This window comes from Prunus persica, chromosome G3 (genome assembly GCF_000346465.2).
Source record: "Prunus persica cultivar Lovell chromosome G3, Prunus_persica_NCBIv2, whole genome shotgun sequence".
Classification (NCBI taxonomy): domain Eukaryota; kingdom Viridiplantae; phylum Streptophyta; class Magnoliopsida; order Rosales; family Rosaceae; genus Prunus; species Prunus persica.
Window position 1 is genome coordinate 6015155 of NC_034011.1, and position 16905 is coordinate 6032059.

General features: G+C 37.7%; 3 protein-coding genes and 1 pseudogene across 12 annotated transcripts; 1 reads left to right on the forward strand and 3 right to left on the reverse strand.

Annotated features, from left to right (window-relative positions):
- Nucleotides 634-3656, reverse strand: LOC18783512 (50S ribosomal protein 6, chloroplastic). 9 transcript variants are annotated; one of them, XR_002270961.1, is made up of 4 exons: nucleotides 3142-3656; nucleotides 2859-2915; nucleotides 1696-1848; nucleotides 634-1058 (listed from the first exon to the last, which is right to left on the reverse strand). XR_002270961.1 is itself a non-coding variant. In XM_007215053.2 (3 exons), exons 1-3 carry the CDS (start codon nucleotides 3435-3437, stop codon nucleotides 1755-1757), a joined length of 447 nt encoding a protein of 148 aa, XP_007215115.1. In that variant the 5' UTR covers nucleotides 3438-3654; the 3' UTR covers nucleotides 1270-1754. The 9 variants fall into 9 exon arrangements, 2 of the variants coding, with proteins under 2 accessions (XP_007215115.1, XP_020416576.1); XR_002270960.1 differs by lacking the exon at nucleotides 634-1058 and adding an exon at nucleotides 1266-1583; XR_002270962.1 differs by lacking the exon at nucleotides 634-1058 and adding an exon at nucleotides 1266-1583 and having other exon boundaries at nucleotides 1696-1855; nucleotides 3142-3552.
- Nucleotides 8541-10512, reverse strand: LOC18781830. Of its 2 annotated transcripts, XM_020559039.1 has the most exons (3): nucleotides 9831-10512; nucleotides 9538-9701; nucleotides 8541-8975 (listed from the first exon to the last, which is right to left on the reverse strand). In XM_020559039.1, the coding sequence occupies exons 1-3, from the start codon at nucleotides 10198-10200 to the stop codon at nucleotides 8694-8696; spliced, it is 816 nt and encodes a 271-aa protein (XP_020414628.1). In that variant the 5' UTR covers nucleotides 10201-10512; the 3' UTR covers nucleotides 8541-8693. The 2 variants fall into 2 exon arrangements, with proteins under 2 accessions (XP_020414628.1, XP_007215724.2); XM_007215662.2 differs by having other exon boundaries at nucleotides 9538-10512.
- Nucleotides 11100-12541, forward strand: LOC18782395 (annotated as a pseudogene).
- On the reverse strand, nucleotides 13013-15792 carry LOC18783010. The gene is made up of 3 exons (XM_007216808.2): nucleotides 14955-15792; nucleotides 13781-14009; nucleotides 13013-13442 (listed from the first exon to the last, which is right to left on the reverse strand). Exons 1-3 carry the CDS (start codon nucleotides 15044-15046, stop codon nucleotides 13176-13178), a joined length of 588 nt encoding a protein of 195 aa, XP_007216870.1. The 5' UTR covers nucleotides 15047-15792; the 3' UTR covers nucleotides 13013-13175.

Consider the following 16905-nt stretch of genomic DNA (forward strand, 5'->3'; position numbering starts at 1 on the left):
CTGCAAAACATCACTTCAATCCGAAATCCCCTTGCCGAACCGTATATTTTTTTGTATTCTTGCAAGGTTCTCTGCAAAACATCACTTCAATCCGAATCCATTTAAACACTCAATTGAGTGGTTGTTATTTTATTATTTTCTTGAAGAGTCTTGTTTGTCTATTTTGTTGATCACAATTAAATATCTTAAAGGCTTTAAATTTGTCTTCTTTTTTGCAAAAGTGATCTATAAATATGATACGATAGATGGTTAGAATCATTGTAATAAAATTTGCAAGAGATAATGTGACATTTGCCCCTTGATTTTATTTGCCAAGCCCAAGAGAGAAATGAAATCTGGAGAATGATTAACGGACAACTTGGATTGCTCCTAATATATTTCAACAAATAACTTTCATTTAGAAATATTCGCAGCCACCTTCCGAGCTCTAGCTTCAATTGTTGGTCTTTTCGTCTGTCACAACTACTTTTCCTTGAATGCTCAAAAGCCAGTTGAAATTTTACTTATGAAAACATATATTACCCCAACTTTACCAGCAGAGGGTAACTTCAACAGAAAATATTCGCTTGAAAAATCAAGATCAATGACAGTAACAAATTACAATATACAGAAAATATTCGATTTAATTCAAGGATTATTATTATTACAGACCCTATAAAACAACTAGGGTAAAACTTCAAAATGACAGCACAACATTGAGTTTCAAAAAGTATAGAACTTGAGTTGGGAGCAAATGGGTGGAATGGTTGTACAAAGATGTTTGGTGATACTGGTAGTGTTAATAGTGTGTTTGGCAACAAGTGTTCTAACTGATACAGATGCTGATGATAATGATGACAGAATAAGTGACTTCCGAATTTCAGCTCTTGCACCATCTCCTAATCAGGCTCCTATGAGTCCGATAAATAAGAAAGTTTATGCTTGCGGGGAACGGTGTGTGAACAGATGCATGAAGGAATCATCAGAGTACCCAGTCTACTGAACATGCATGGAGCTCTGCATTATAACTCTAGTGGATGGTGTCTACAGTTGTACACTAGCAATGGTGCCGCGCGATGCTGCGGGTTTTAAAACCGTGTGAAATGTACACAAAGTAGTGAAAAAATGTAGGAAAGATGGTATTATTTATGTAGACATGGAGGTCTAAATAGTGGCATCTTTGTTTTGCAAGTTTAATACTCCCAAAGAAAAAATTAGCCAAACTACAGACGCAAAAATGAATCTTAATCAATTCCAAATAATAGAGGTAGTGTTCAAACTCAGAAAGAGAGGAATTAAAATTCGAAATTAGAATTCAGATAATGGAGGTAGTGTTCAAACTTTGAACATCTCTAACATGACATCACCAAATCAGTAAATATTACACAAAATCAGTATAAAAAACACATGAAGACAAAAAATAATAATAAAAAAGCAAATATTAACAACAATAGATCATTACACAATTTAGGGTGACACTAACAACAATTGAGGAATTGATTGCTTTTGTTAGAGACCAAAGCAAGTGTTTCTAAAACAGAGAATAAGAGGAAAAATGTTTTTGAATGTTGGATGCCCATTTTTTACTTTTCCTTCCTCTTCCTCTGTTTCCCGAGAAAGCAAATAAACAGAATCAGCCAAATATCACCACAAATCAAATGTATGGTAGTTAATTAAATGCCAAAGTAAGAAGTGCCAAAGAATCATTGGGCATACAAAAAACAAAAATCTGAGTCACCACTTGTAGAAGATTAGCCCTTTGTTGGCAGCTCCTTTCACTTACAAACTCCTTGGTGTTCCAGTGCCACAACAACTTCAGTACTTGCTGCACAATCCAAGCTCTTCAGTACTCGATGCACAATCCAAGCCCTGCAAGCTACATTGGTATTTGTTATGGGTTGCCATAAAAGGAAATTTTCATTCTTAAAGGTCCGTATGTACGAATCTATAAATGAGTTGCAAAACTTCCACAAATATCAAATCAAACCACAGATTAGTGGCGGCATGTATGTACCAAATTGTGGCACATCCCATTTCAGCTCATAAATCGTCAAATAAGAAATCTAAAATACGCATACTACAGGATACATTCATATCATATAAATTGGAAGGATGAACCAATATTTTGCAAAAGCACAAAACTTTATTAACATCCCAACAAACCCAGAGGATAAAAACAGATAATCAAATCAATCATGAAATAGAGAATTACAGACAGAATACGCATATATAAGGACGACATGCAACAATTAAGACCATTCGCGCCACCCATTTCTCTGTAATTGATCTTTCCCTTTTTCATTGTCAATCTAACATACTTTTAAATCTTTACCAATCAAATTTTACAATAATTTGGGTTCCCCTAACCTACCTTCGATTTTAGTAGTTTATCCTTTGCTACTTGCCTACTCCAATTATCGGAAGAAAACTGTGCCAAAAATTGTGTCATTTTCATTGGAAAATTCAAAACTAAATGTTGAGTTTAAAAAGATATATGTTTATAATAAAAAAATTCATTCTAAAACTGGTGGAGTAAAGTACTCGCAGAATATGTAACTCTTGCTGTTTGTTGAAAAGACAGATTCATCTTACATTCCTATAATATATCTGTACATTGCACAAAATGTACTATAAAAAAAATGTTTTGGACACAGACATGAGAGTAAATATTAAAAAAAAAAAAAAAAAAAAGAGGAAAAACCTATCACTTGGAAAATTGGAACCCCAATACAAAAGAAAGGTTTGCAATTTCGCAGACACGTGTGAGAGCCCAAAATTCATCGAAATGAAACACTAAAGCCAAGAGGAGCCTTTATTCAGCAAAGTGGAGGCTTCAATTTTGAAGGAAAAAAAAAAGAAAAAAAGAAAAGAAAACATACGCCTCCAATTCAACTGGGCATTTCGAGGGGATGCCTCTGACGCAGCCTCCTTCACATCTGCCACCAAAGCCAAACATCAAACCTCAATTAATTCACAAACCCAGAAACCAACCCAACCCAAATTACATAGGCAGATATATAAAGAAGCAGGATGAAGCAAAATGATAATAATTGGTCAACCAGAACCCAACATGCACAAAAGCTTCAAATGTCCAAAGCTCCAAAAACAAAACCAAAATAAAACATAATAATAATAACCCGAATTGGGGAAACCAAGTTCTACTCAGTAGTGGGTGGCTCTTTTGGGGAAGAAGATGAAGCTTCATCTGCAGAAGAGACCAATGTCCAGTCGGCAGGGAGAGGAGGCAGAAGAGTGTACACAGTGGGCTTGCGTTTCACGTCCCATGGCTGCGTTTTGCGAGGCCGAGTCTTCCTGTGATGCGCAGTGGCCTTCTTCTGTGGCCTCGACGAATACTCAATCATCAACCCAGTACCTCCACCAACTGATCCGCGCCATGGGGATGTCTTTGGGACCCTAAACGACGCTGTCGCAGATGGGTTCTTCACGACCACACCCATAGCCACCAATTGAGGCCCCAACACAGCTTCGGTTCTCACAGTGAGAAAAAGATGATGGAATTGGGTTTTCTGAGCGAAGGAAATGTTCGCAGCGGAGGAGAGAGAGGAATAGAGAGAGAGAGAGGGCTGCGATGAAGGGGAAGAGGTTTTCCTTCTTTCAGCGACTCCAACGAAGAGAAGAGAACAGGGCTGGAGGGCAAAACGGCTATTCACTGCTCATAAGTCAACTCAAGAAAGCAGACCATCACTTAAGCCTGGGCAAAACCGTCACTTCACTATTTCTAAGCTACAGTCTAGGAACAGTGATTCTGGGATCAGTTTTAGTCAAGGTCTAAAATATCGATGATATCGGAAATATCGGTTATCCAAAAATATGGAAATTCGATGGAAATATCGGGATATTATTGATATCGATAAAAATTGAATAAAAACCACGGAAATTGTAAGAAAAACTTGGAAATTTTCATTGAAACTTTGGAGAATGTCAATTTAGTCAATTATCTATGAGTTTATCACAAAAAATTAGAAGGAAATGCATTGCATGATGGATTTAACTAATTTAAGTCGATTATACAGCAAGCGGGCAAACACTATGAGTGTAAAAAATATGTAATAATTAATGAAAAAAGATTAAATACACCGTAATCATTCATATATAATGATTTACTATAATATTTTACACTTTATACATTGCATGGTAAGATACATGAATGACTTAGTACCACATAGAGTTCCTACGAGGTTCAAATTTTTCACTATCTTCATCATCTCTATGTGTAGAGTAAGTGTAACTCCCCGACCCCAAATTTAACCCTTATTTAATTATTTAATTATTTAAGGGCATTTTGGTCATATTTTTAACCGGAGAGAGTTTGGGACAGTGACTAGTATTTTTGGATATGTCGTACTGAGACGAGTTCATAGACACGTAGTGGGCTTGAATCGGAGTTGTAACGAGAGAGATATGGTCAAAAGAAGCCCAGTGGCATAATCGTAAATATTTTGAAATAGAATTTTTTATAAAATCTGATTTTCCTCTCTCTCTCTCTCTCTCTCTCTCTCTCTCTCCTTGTATCTCCGGCCACCGGCCGCGACTGTGGACGGGGCCAGCGCCAAAAGGACCGGCTCGGCCTCGGCGTCACGACCCAGCCCTCCCCCGACATCGGCCGCAGCTCCAGTCGCCGGAAAATGGCGATTTTCGCCCGGATGTCGCCCGATCTTCACAGCCGCCGATCTCCTTCCTCCGGCCACCAATTCTGTCGACCCAGGTATGGATTTTGAACCTCTCGAGCTGCTCTAGCTGATGGTTTGGTAGGATTAGATCGATTCTTAGCGTAACCAATTCGATTTTCGAATTGAAAAATCGACCACTTTCGGTCAGTTTTTGGGACAGGTCCAAGAACAAAAGTGGCTCCAAATAGGGTGTTATACCTAGGGTAGGAGTTTGGAGCCGTGGTTTTGAGATTTTTTGGCGAAGCGTTATCGCTTTGGGCACCACGCGCTACCGGCGCGTGCGGCGGCGCGTGGGCACTGTAGAAAAAGTGGCACTGTGTCTCGATGAGATCTTTAGGTTGTCACGAGTGCGTAGGATTTCACGGATCTCAATTCAGACGTCGTTTGACTATCAAACGGATATTCCCATATTGTGCGTTATCCGGGTTCGATAGGTTGGGACCGTTGGATGGTCCCAAATTTAATATATGTTAATCTAGGTAATTCTAGGATCGTGTAGGAATTCACGGATTGTGAATCGGAGCCCCGGATGTTCCGAATAATAATTTTAAAGTTTGTATTTTATATTAATTGTCAGATCGTGCGATCGTGAGCAATCCGACCGTCCGATCTGAACCAAACTTGCAGGACAAGTGTCCTATACCTGGTAGAACCCATAGGGACCTTCGGATCGGAAATTGGAGGTCGTGGGCTCCGCAGGTCCATTTGATCAGGGTTAGAGTAGTTTGACCCTTGGTTGACCGTGAGTCTCCCGGAGTAATCTCACCTTTCCAAGAGAGATTATCGGGTGCTAGACTATGGTGGAGGGTTACACAATATTAGAATTAATTTATATAATTATAAATTATATATGGTTGTACAATGGTACAACAGAGTCTAGAATGTCAGTTTGGAGTGCTACACGCACTACCTTAGGTACCTTCCTGGGTTTTGGATTCACTACAAGCCCCACCAAGTGAAAGTTAGGTCCCACGTGGCGTAGTTTTTCCGGCGTTGGGACAGGCCCATACGTGGCGTTGGTTGTACCGGCATATGGGGAGATTTGTAATATGATGTTCAGGTCTCACGTGGCGTAGGTTATCCGGCGTTGAGACAGGCCCCATACGTGGCGTTGGTTGTACCGGCGTATGGGGAGATTGTGATAATGTGTTGAGGTCGCACGTGGCATAGGTTATCCGGCGTGTCGACAGACCCATACGTGGCGTTGGTTGTACCGGCGTATGAGGAGATTTGTGATATGATGTTGAGGTCCCGCGTAGCGTAGGTTATCCGGCGTTGGGACAGGCCTCATACGTGGCGTTGGTGGTACCGGCGTGTGGGGAGTTATGTGATATGATGTGCAGATCTCGCGTGGCGTAGGTTATCCGGCGTTGAGACAGACCCCATACGTGGCGTTGGTTGTACCGGCGTATGGGGAGATATTATGATAATATGGCATGGTCGCACGTGGCGTAGGTTATCCGGCGTGTTGACAGACCTCATACGTGGCGTTGGTTGTACCGGCGTATGGGGAGATTATTTGAAATCCAGAGAAATGAAATAAGGTATCGCCCAAGTGTGGAATTGGGTTTTAGGGAAGAACTACGTGTGGCTTGATCCCTCAAGGAGGGTACGTAGGTAGCCTAAGGTTATTAGGTGCAGCCGCAGACTAAATGTTAGTCATAATTGGTATTTGAATTGTTTGGTAGTTGGTTAAGAATTATTGGAAGGTCGAAGGCCATTTGTGTGAATTGCATGAAATTATATTGTGCATGCTGTCAGTTGGGAATATTAAATGCGTTTTTATGCAGGTATAAATTTTGAGAAATGTCCAATTTATAGGGGACACTCTGCCAAAATTTTGGCAGGAAGTCTCGGTTTTTAGTAAGTGGGCCTGGCATCGGGGTGATGTCAGGAATTCCAAAGGGTTCGTCTCGGGTTTTGAGAAAATTCGGGGCGGATCCTTTCAGTAAGTGTATTGTGAAGAGTAGTCATCAAATGATAAATCCCCAAAATAGTTTTGCATGTAATTGTTAACATACCACCCATATAAATATAAATATTTTAGCATATTATCACAAAAACATAAGTGATATGGTGTTTAAGGTGTTGGAGGAGTAAAATGGGAGGGGTTCATATCCCCTTTGTGCTTTTTTCTCCCATTTTTCCCTCTTTTTTTTTAATAACTTTTTTTTTTACTTCACATCGATATTTTCGATATTTTCGATATTTTAGCGATATTACACCGATATTTTGACAAAATATTGCTGAAATGTGAGCGAAATTATCGACATCGATATTTTCCGACATTATCATCGATATTGTCGATATTTATACGATATGTACATGGATATGTTCCGAAATATCCGTGATTCAAAAAAACCGAAATATCCTCGATATTTCCTCGATATTATCGATATTTCATACTATGATTTTAGTATATATATAATATAATTTGGTTGTACAAAGTCCATGAGCACCAGTTTGCAACTGATAAGCTCCCTAGGCCTCTTTCTCTAGACATCTTTCAAAATTTCTGTCTTCTATGATAAAAAGTTTTTTCAACTGGTTCAATTGAGTTCCCTTTGATATAAGTAAAAGAGGATAGAATATTTGCTTAGTTGCAAGGGTAATGACTGACTCAACTAGTCACTAAATGGATTGGTTTGGTTATTCTACTATTTTGAGCCATGTTCCGAACTAATCCAAACCGTTATGTTTCGATGATTCAGTTTACGGTTTGAGTCCTAAACAAAACCAAACTGGACCACGCCCACCCTTACAAGTTACATAAGGATCGTATTCATGTGTGAAATAACATATAACAATAATGACTTTATACATGCGAACCTCACTGAGATTCCTTACACAAATATGAAAATGTATATCATGGGATTGATATAAACTTAATTATCTACAATATGGAAAGATGCAGGAACCCATAATCAAAAGTGTACGATCTGAGCTAGACATAAAATTGATTCGAATTTAATCATTGTTATTCTTTATGTGACAGGTATGGCTCAAGTGGAAAGCTACTTTGGAGCCTGCTACAACAGCTGCAAGAATAATTAACGGTAGATATTTTTACTTACTGAAACGAAAGGTTCCATATATGTGTGTGTGTGTGTCTTTGCAATAAAACAAGATGTACCAGATATTTTATTTCCTTGAATGCTTTAAACACTACCCACAATTCTCATTGACTGTATACCCGATGAGAATTATATGTATGATTGAAAAATCGACAGAACCATTTTATTTATACTAGATTGTTATTGTGTGTTATATATGTCAATGAGATGTAATGTCTTGTCCATGATTCCTGCAAATGTAATTAGTTTCAGAAAGTCCGAATGTGGAGGATACAACACTTTTAGGACTTTCAATCTCAAGACCCTAGACTTCCAATTTCTAAATAATCCTGCACCCTTGCTTGCTTTGCTGCCTTCCTCACCATTTTTACACACCATAACTCAGCTATAGCATATTGGATTATATCACAAGATAATAGGAAATTTAGAACAGGAAATAAGGTAAGCTCTGGGATAGCAAAGGCCCTGCTGGAGATAGTGATCCTAGCTTGCTCCCCTGTATTTTTACTCATTATATCGAACCGTTTTTTGTTTGACCACCTCCATAGCTTAGGCATTAGGCAACCCCAAATAACTATTAGGATCTTTAAAGATCATCTTCAAAATAGAATTAAGAAGTCAAAGTAGGAAGTTTTAAGGCTGAAATAGATGCTGGATTTGTAAAGGGTTTTGCTTTTACCATGATGGCACACAATATAAATCTAGGATTTTCATCATTTCCTTGCAGCAGTATGGTCAAATACCATGTTTAACCAGAGCCATTTTAATAAAATTAAGGATTAGTATGAGCTACTTGTTTCATTGGTAATCTTCAAAGAGTTCTTTCGTCATTCGAATAATATTTAATTCACAAAGTCACTACAAAAGAATGCAGGGGCAACATTTAATTGATGAAGTAATATATTTTACATTAATATCAAGATTCAAGTAGGAGGAACTGTTTTCTCTTTTATGTACCTTCTTTAGCAGATTGAACCCATTTTATGGTTGACCAGGCCAATGCATTCATAGGGTCAATGCATTTCTTAAGAAGAGGATCATCCGGGGGAAGAAGATCCCGCAAATCATCGGAGGCAAGAATTACAGCGTTGGCAGCCCTCACTAGAAGAACCTGGACTGCAATCCTCAAGAGATTCTGTGCCCCTTCTGTGTCCTTTCTGTTTAAGGCTTCAAAAGCAGGGATTACAGTGTGTTCCATGGTTGCTTTATCTGGCAGAACAACCTCAAAACCCTGCATTTAATGAGTGGTCAAATGAATACCATAAATGATGTAGCAATAAAAATGTACAGTTCTAATCAGTATCAGTTATAACCATCTTGCAAAATAGCCATCTTTAGCAGGCACAGGCAAGAACAGGATGCTATTTGAAATTTCAGTGTTTTCATTTCAATCAAAATTTTCAGCAAAATGACACAAAGTCTTAATATAAACCTAAATTACCATAATTAATCAAAAGAATGGGGAGTGTTTTCACCAAAGAAAAAAAGAAAGAATGGCCAAGAACGGTGTGTGTGTGTGTGTGTGTGTGTGAACTTTCTAAAATCCGATTAAGAAAACTAGTAAGCTCATCTCTGTTGTGATGTAACCTAAATTACATTGGATATCCAATTCCCGCAAAACCATGATCTTGGTATTTCCTCTGCAGCAGTATCATTTGACATGTCTGCATAAAACATCTGTTTTCTTCCTGGGGAATTGGTCATCTGTTATAAACAGATTGACCATTTCCAGGACCATGTCCTAACCATACAAGAATGGACAATCTGAAAGAAAATATGCAGAATCGAATTACCTCATTCCGCAGTTTCTCTTGATAGAATCCTGCTTTCAAAGTTGCATAGGTTGCAAGCACTCCAATCTGCAAAGGACTCCCAGCTTCAAGTGGCTTCAACTTTGCTTCCTTGAGTTCCTTGGCAACACACTCACCCATGTGAAGGAAAGGAACAGAACATCCCTCTGAAATTTGATCATGCCAAGAATGTGAAATATGACAAGGCATTACGATGCAACGAGATCCTGAATTTTCAAGATAAATCCTCTTACTCCTCAAATTCTCCACAATCAGAGTAGGATCCAATTCTGTACCTTCATTTTTACGGCTAACATAAGGAAAAGAAGGTCGCTCAATCAATAACAGCTCCTTATTCAACGCAGGATCAGAGCAAAGAACAAAAGGAGGACAACTTTCTCCATCTCTTGAACTCCAGTTAACAAGGTTTCTCAAAAAATTAAGAGTAGAATTAACAGATAACCCTCCTATTATACCAACTGTATTTGAACCAGAACCCTTCTTATACTCTTGAAACTTGCCACTTCCATCTGTGTGTAAGAGCACTGGGGATGGGCTTAAAGCTAGACCAACATTCAACCTTGTCCTATACAGGGTTCTATGTGTATTCACAAAGCCCAATTTGCAGAAAGGATATTTCCAAGTGCACAAAGACATTGCTTCCATCAATCAATCCGCACCAAAAAGTCTAAAATCACTGCTAAAAGCTTATAATTCTATATACATTTCAAACTTCACCAAAAAAGCAGAATCTGGTTTTAGAATTATGCAGTAAATGCAATCACTGAATTGTAGCTTACTTACTCCCAAGGAAACTACCAAGTCTAGCTAAGCAAATCCATGGACTCTCTCCCTTTCTGTTTCTTAAACTGAGAAAGGCAAAACCCAACTCTAAAACCCCAAAAATCTCTGTATTTCTCCCTCTATGATGATAGCTACAAAGAAGAACAAAAGGCCAAGGTACATGTTTTCCAGGGTTTGGGGATTGTTATCACTAAATGGACCTATCTGCTTTGGGGGCCCTACAAGAAAGACATAATTCATCAATGGAACAAATGGGACAAATGTTTGTGCGTCTAACAGTATCAAAGTTGGCATTACATCATGTTCAGCCCTTAAACAAATGAAGCCTTGTTGGTCCCTAAACCAATGGAAGCCACTGATTTTGTAACAAATAATATGATTTAATGTATTCAGACAACACGTGTCTGCGTTAGCTGTGCGGCTGTGCATGTTTTGCAACTTGATCCTGGGGCTGGGGGTCCATTTCATCATATCAAGTATGAAAGTCTTCTTGTCCGTCTTTCAGTTTGTGACTCTGAGATTCTTTCAATTCGGTGAAAAAAAAATTTGAGAGGTGGATCCTATTAATGTAGACGAAATTTATGCAAATAAAAAAGTGGTGAATTTATAACACTTTTTTATGTGGAAGATAAAATTAGAGTGGATTAAAATTCTATCAATATTATCATACTCCATCTTAGACTAAATTAATATAATTAGGACGGATAATATTTATTGTCATTGTAATTAGAAATAATATGATTTAAAGTGCTTCTGAAAAGACTAAAATTCTTTTTTCCATACTAAAATGGGAATCCATGTATAACTAGGAGATTAGATGGCCTCATCTCTAATCACCTGATTCCCTATAAATAAGAGTTTATGAGGAAGGGAAAAACGCTTTCACAATTCCCTCAAATATTTCTCTCTTTTATATTCTTTTCTTATTATAACAACAATATTAAAGGTTTCTTAGCAAAATAAAAAATAAAAAAAATTAAATTGTTAGTGTTTCTTCCTTCGTCACTCTCTCTCAACGCCCTCCGGTATCTTTCCTCTCTCTTTCTTCTCTGCTCTCTGTATCTCTTCTTCTCCTCTTCTCTTCCTACAATCGTGCGCCACTGCTGTGGCATGGCCAGACCTGCTGCCGGCAGCTCGAGCAGATGCATGGAGGAAGATGATACTGGTCCTAAACGAAGGATAATTGGCCCTTCGTTGCCATCAGCTGAGTTACTTGCTGCTGCTGCTGCAGCCAAACTGACAGAAGCACAGGCTGAGCTCAGAGAAGCTGTGTTGGAAGAAGATAGTGAACTTCTGATAGGACCTCCACCACCTGCCGTGGTTGCTGAAACTGAATCAGCTAATGAAGCTGAGCGGTTTGAATAGGTTACAAGGATCATGGATTCTGCGGATGATGGTTTATATGATATCTTAGGAGCCAACCAAAATATGTCAGCTGAGAATATAAAGAAAAGGTACTGGAAGATGTCTCTTTTGGTGCACCCTGATAAATGCTCGCATCCTCGCGCTCAACAAGCATTTGTTAAGTTGAACAAAGCTTTCAAAGAATTACAAGATCCAGATAAGAGGAAAGTGCTGGATGACAAAATTCAACTCAAGGAGGAACGCGAAAAATTTAGGGTTGAGTTGAAGGCAATGCGTGAGGCTGCACAGTGGAGAAAGCTACAAGGAATATGCATGGAGGGTGATGATGAGCTCCTAGCAGACATGATGGATGTTAAGGTGGCACCCAAAAGAGATGAGTGGATGACAACGCTGCCACCCGAAAGGAAACACAGTATGCCTCCTAAGCGATCGACAAGATTTAACAGTAGTAATGAGGCTGCGGCCTTTGCTTCAAATGCTGAGGAAAAGAAAAGGTTTCAGATGGAGATTTGGTAGACAAATACACTAAAGAAAAACGATCGAAATCACTCTTGCAAAAACACAAAGAAGATACTGCAAAACGTTCAAAGAGAAAATCCAAGAAACAACAGACAGAGAAGGAGGACTGGGTGGGAAAACATCCGTGGAAGCCTTGGGATCGTGAGAAGGATTTGGCAGGGGGAGGACAGAGAGTAAAATTGGATTCAGAAAACATGAATCAAGCTTTAACATCGCGATTTTCTTCCGGCTCATACGAGAGGAACTTCCTTTAAACATGAACTGATGAGGGTTCAGGTTGGCATGCATGATTGTAGTCTTGTAATTTTTCTTTTTTGTAAATAAGTTAGAAAAAATTAATGAAATCTGTTTACACAAAAAAATAATAATAATAATAACATCGTTGAACTTTATTTTTCTGTTCTTTTTATGTTTTGTTTCAATCACCTAAACTAATTGCTTGAAAAAAATTGGATACTTGCAAGTTGCAACTTGAAATGAACTTCATTATTTGGACAAAGTCGCACCTAACCACTGCTTTCTGGTTTCCCCACATGAAACCAGACAATATTATCAACCAAAAAAAGATTATTGGTTCTTTAATCAGTAAGGTCAACAGTGGTTGCCAAATGCTTTTGCAAAGTCTATACTTAATGTCATGTGCATATGATTGCCTCTAAACCCCACCAAGTGATTCTAACCACAAAAACCTTGCTTATATAGTAAGACATGGCAGCATCTGGTCCACAGGCACTATGTATTCTGTAATTTCATCCATTTCTAACCGGTAAATTGCTTTCTGAATGCAATAGAAACAAATCTGTTCCTTTCTTTATACTTACAGTAGAGAAAGATAAAGACTCGTTTACATCAAGTAGTCCTTTTCATGGGGAAAAAAAATAAAAATAAATAAATAAAAGGAAGGATACAACTGAAAGAAGATTTAAAAAAAATTCTGAATTTGAAAGGTAGGCTTAAAACAGTTTTGCTTTTACATTCCGCGGACGTCTGCAACTACGGATTATCCTCCTTACATCCTTTGTTATAGACAAGAAGGCAGAAAACAGGGCAATTGACATTGCAGGGTAGATATACACATGAATTGTGCTTGTTGATTTTCTCAAAATGATCTCCCTAACTAAGCCCCATACGATCAGAAGCATACCGCAAAGGCTCATTCTCCCCGGTTTAATGAGACCTAGAAGTGCTCCTGCCACTGATAAGTAGCTTCCAGCAAGAACCTGGTGCAGGCCATAGTGAGAAAAACTAGAACAATATTTAACCTATCATGTACTTACTCTTTTTCTTTTCCTTTTTTTTCTCTTCATTCAAAATGCTCTATTACTGCATTATTCCTTATCCGGTATGATAGGAGAAAAAGTTACCAAAGAGCTGTAAATTCTTGTCTTGTTGCATTTTTATCAGTATTTGGAAGAAGAACCTATGGTTTAATTATCACAATATATATACTATAAGACACATAAACCCCACTTAGTTCACCTTATTAAAACTAAAATACAATAAAGTTTTGGTAGATATAACACAGGATATTGAGTGAGATTGTTATGGATATACTAACCTCTAGGCGCTGGAGCTCAGAGATTGCATCAGCTGCCTTCACATTGGTGAAGTTATACAATTTCAAGCTATCATAGCTTGGGATTGGTCTGTTTTTTATCAATGCATTTGCAAAGGCCCCAGGGTAAAGTAAGGCTTTCACTACAACTAAAGGGAAAAGTTCACATGCAATTAACTGTGAGGATGTTACCTCTATTGGTGTTCTGCATATTCCAGCTGTGCAGGGGACCCTGTGGAGCAAGGAGAACAATATGTTTCAGTGTTGCAAATATATTGGATGCCTAACATAATTGTTTGTTTCCTTTTGTTAGTTCTTGGATGGAAGCATATTTTCATATCAAGAAGAGTATAAATGACGATAAGCAGGAAAAATTTAGTGGCATAAGTACTAAAGCCACCAAAATAAATCCCAAGATTTTTTATTTATTTAAATACAAGCAATATTCTACTTTAAACTAATCTAAACTACGGGGAGGGGAATTCAAACTCCGATGCAAAGTGGGGAGCACGTCCGGCTAAGCATATGTCTGCAATAAATCCCAAGATTTCAAATACCAAGTGAGGCGGTATTGTTCCCATTTTAACCTGTTTACTTTAGCAATTAAAACACTAACATATGAACTCCCACATCAATTAATGATTACAATTTAAATAGAAAAAGAAAAAATCAATGATTACTATTTTTGAAATGGTTCCCACTTCAGGAAATTCAAAAAAAAAAAAAAAAAAAAAAGAGGTTGTGCTAGTTATGCTTTCTTTATGATCATTTTGCAGTAGGTAGTTTGACATTTGTGCAAATGTAACCCAAAGAAATATCTGAATGAGCAGAACCCACAACCCAGATTTCACAAATGAAAATAAAGCAGTTTCATAATGGATTTGTGTATGACTTAATACATCTGTTGTTGCATATAATATCCAACCCATTAAAACTAGGGCAAATGAGAAGAGAACCCATATTCATTGTAACAAGCAAACTAAGTAGTAAGTAAAATTTTCTAACATATGGACTCAATTTATTCCAATTTAAATATGTTCTGCAACAAAATGTAGGAAGAATTTGTCATTAAAGCCCAGGCCTTTGAATGTGTTTCTCTCTTAGGCATTTAATGTTCTATAGAAAAAGGGGGAAAAAAACTGAAATTGAGAGAAAAATAAGACAAAACTGAAATTACCTGAAAAGAGGAACTTGAAGGATAATGACAAGGAAATATACACATGAAGCAATGGAAGATATGATGCTTGCCCATTTCTTTGAAGAAGCCATGGCAAGGAAGTTTTTTAATGGGTTGCCCAGGGGATCCGTACAGAGTAGGAAGGGAAGGGGAAGACGCTGAGGGAATGGAGTGCACCCTGCACATTGACCTAGTGACAATTTTTTTTGGTCGCATTAAGTTTCTCCTTCTTTTTTCTTTTTTTTTTCTTTTTTTTTCTTTTTTTTTTCTTTTTTTTTTTTTCGATTTTCTGAAAAAACTGTCTTATGTACTCAAAAAACAAAACTGTCTTATCATTATAGTGGACTCTAATAAGACATAAAGCCCATCCTATAACACTGCTCCATACACTCAATAATTTGGCCTTTGACTTTGTATTCGTAAAAGTATGACAAACTTACAAAACCCTCTGGTTTTGGACCGGAATCTTTTTTTTCTCTTTTTTTAATTATTTTTTACAAAATTTAACTAAAATTTTCTTTTTGGAGCTTAAAATTTTTTAAATGGTTCAATTTTATGTAAATGGAGGTGATTTGGCTTAGGAAAGAGAGGTAATTTGGAGTTTGGCTTGGGGAAAGATTAGTTATGCGTTTAGAATTTAGCATTGGGGTTAAATATTTTATTAAAAAATACATAGTCGGTTCGGTTTGATCCGGTCTGGTTTTTCAATACAAGAATTAGGATCGAAACTGGACCAAATTGGTTCAGTTCATTTTTTGTCAACTCGATTCGATTTTTGGTTAACCCAATTTTTTCCAATTGTTTTTAGTCCAATTTGGCTCAGTTTTTCGATTTTCCGATTTGAATGTCCACCCCTACACATAACTAAAATGTAATGAGGGTTCGAATCTGAGACCTTTGATCTACAAATCAATGCGTTATTTCAATCCAATTATACACTCATATCTAGCAAAAACCATGAATTAGGATTAGCATTTTCGTACTCCTTATTGAGCGCCTATTTATGTAAAGGAAACAATGATATATGTCAACTGTGTTTTCTTTAATACAAATGATAGTTTAAATTAATCTATTTTACGAGAAAAGTAACTCGAACTTGGATACGAGGGACCTAACCTACTTTGTCAATAATTTTATGTTATCATTATCAAACACAATGGATTTCATTAATTGGAAAGCATCATCAAGTACAAGCAAAAGAGGATAAAAGTTTATGCGGAGCATCACTACCGGAGCCATTTCTTTGCTCATCATCAGCATAGGACCACAGAGACAAGCCTCCCCCAAGTAAGACAACTATGTGATGCAGATATGTTTTTTCACCTGGTTCGAATTCCCAGAAATTGAGAAGCCCCGCGCGTGTGTGTTTCTTCCATCACCAATCGCACAAAGAATTTCAGATCAGTGACACTTGAGTGAAGGGACCCTATGCAGGAAAAATCAATTAATTAAGACCGTGATTGTGGGCGTTTTATTGATATAATATAAGAAAGTTGCACCAACCATGTGTACTTGAGTATAGCAATTAAGTGATTGACATGATTAACGCGGTAGTTACTAATTTTCATAAGCAAGTGAGATATTCCTTTCAAGTTGCACTATGTCTTTTAAGATGAATTATGTTAAGCATATAGTTGCCAACGTGAGCGAATAACTATCAATTGTTGATGTATTGTTTAATTTATATGCATCAACGATTGATAGTTATTTATACGCTTAGCCAAAAAGATGAAGATTACAATCATTTCATACACTAATTAACCCCTATGGCTCTTGTCATGGTCCAATTAGAGCAGTTTCACTGCACCCCCAGCCCGAACAACAGGGGGTCTAGGCCCTTCAAGTCGTTTTCGGCGGTACAAAACAACCCAGGTAAAGCATGTGCTCCACTAAGTCCTGGCAGGCCCGAATGCAAGAATAGCCCGAGTTGTTGCTTGAGAGCTATGACGTC

Bases quoted from the DNA above. Each gene is read 5' to 3' on its own strand.
- LOC18783512 (XM_007215053.2), bottom strand. From the start codon at position 3,437: ATGGGTGTGGTCGTGAAGAACCCATCTGCGACAGCGTCGTTTAGGGTC. The intron at 2,916-3,141 runs GTAGAACTTGGT...CTTTGGTGGCAG, and splicing joins AAAGAGCCACCCACTACTGA to ATGTGAAGGAGGCTGCGTCA. The intron at 1,849-2,858 runs GTATGTTTTCTT...TGTAGCTTGCAG, and splicing joins TGCCCAGTTGAATTGGAGGC to GGCTTGGATTGTGCATCGAG.
- LOC18781830 (XM_007215662.2), bottom strand. From the start codon at position 10,200: ATGGAAGCAATGTCTTTGTGCACTTGGAAATATCCTTTCTGCAAATTG. The intron at 8,976-9,537 runs GTAATTCGATTC...CATTAAATGCAG, and splicing joins AAGAGAAACTGCGGAATGAG to GGTTTTGAGGTTGTTCTGCC.
- LOC18783010 (XM_007216808.2), bottom strand. From the start codon at position 15,046: ATGGCTTCTTCAAAGAAATGGGCAAGCATCATATCTTCCATTGCTTCA. The intron at 14,010-14,954 runs GTAATTTCAGTT...CTTGCTCCACAG, and splicing joins CTTCAAGTTCCTCTTTTCAG to GGTCCCCTGCACAGCTGGAA. The intron at 13,443-13,780 runs GTTAGTATATCC...GGCCTGCACCAG, and splicing joins CTGAGCTCCAGCGCCTAGAG to GTTCTTGCTGGAAGCTACTT.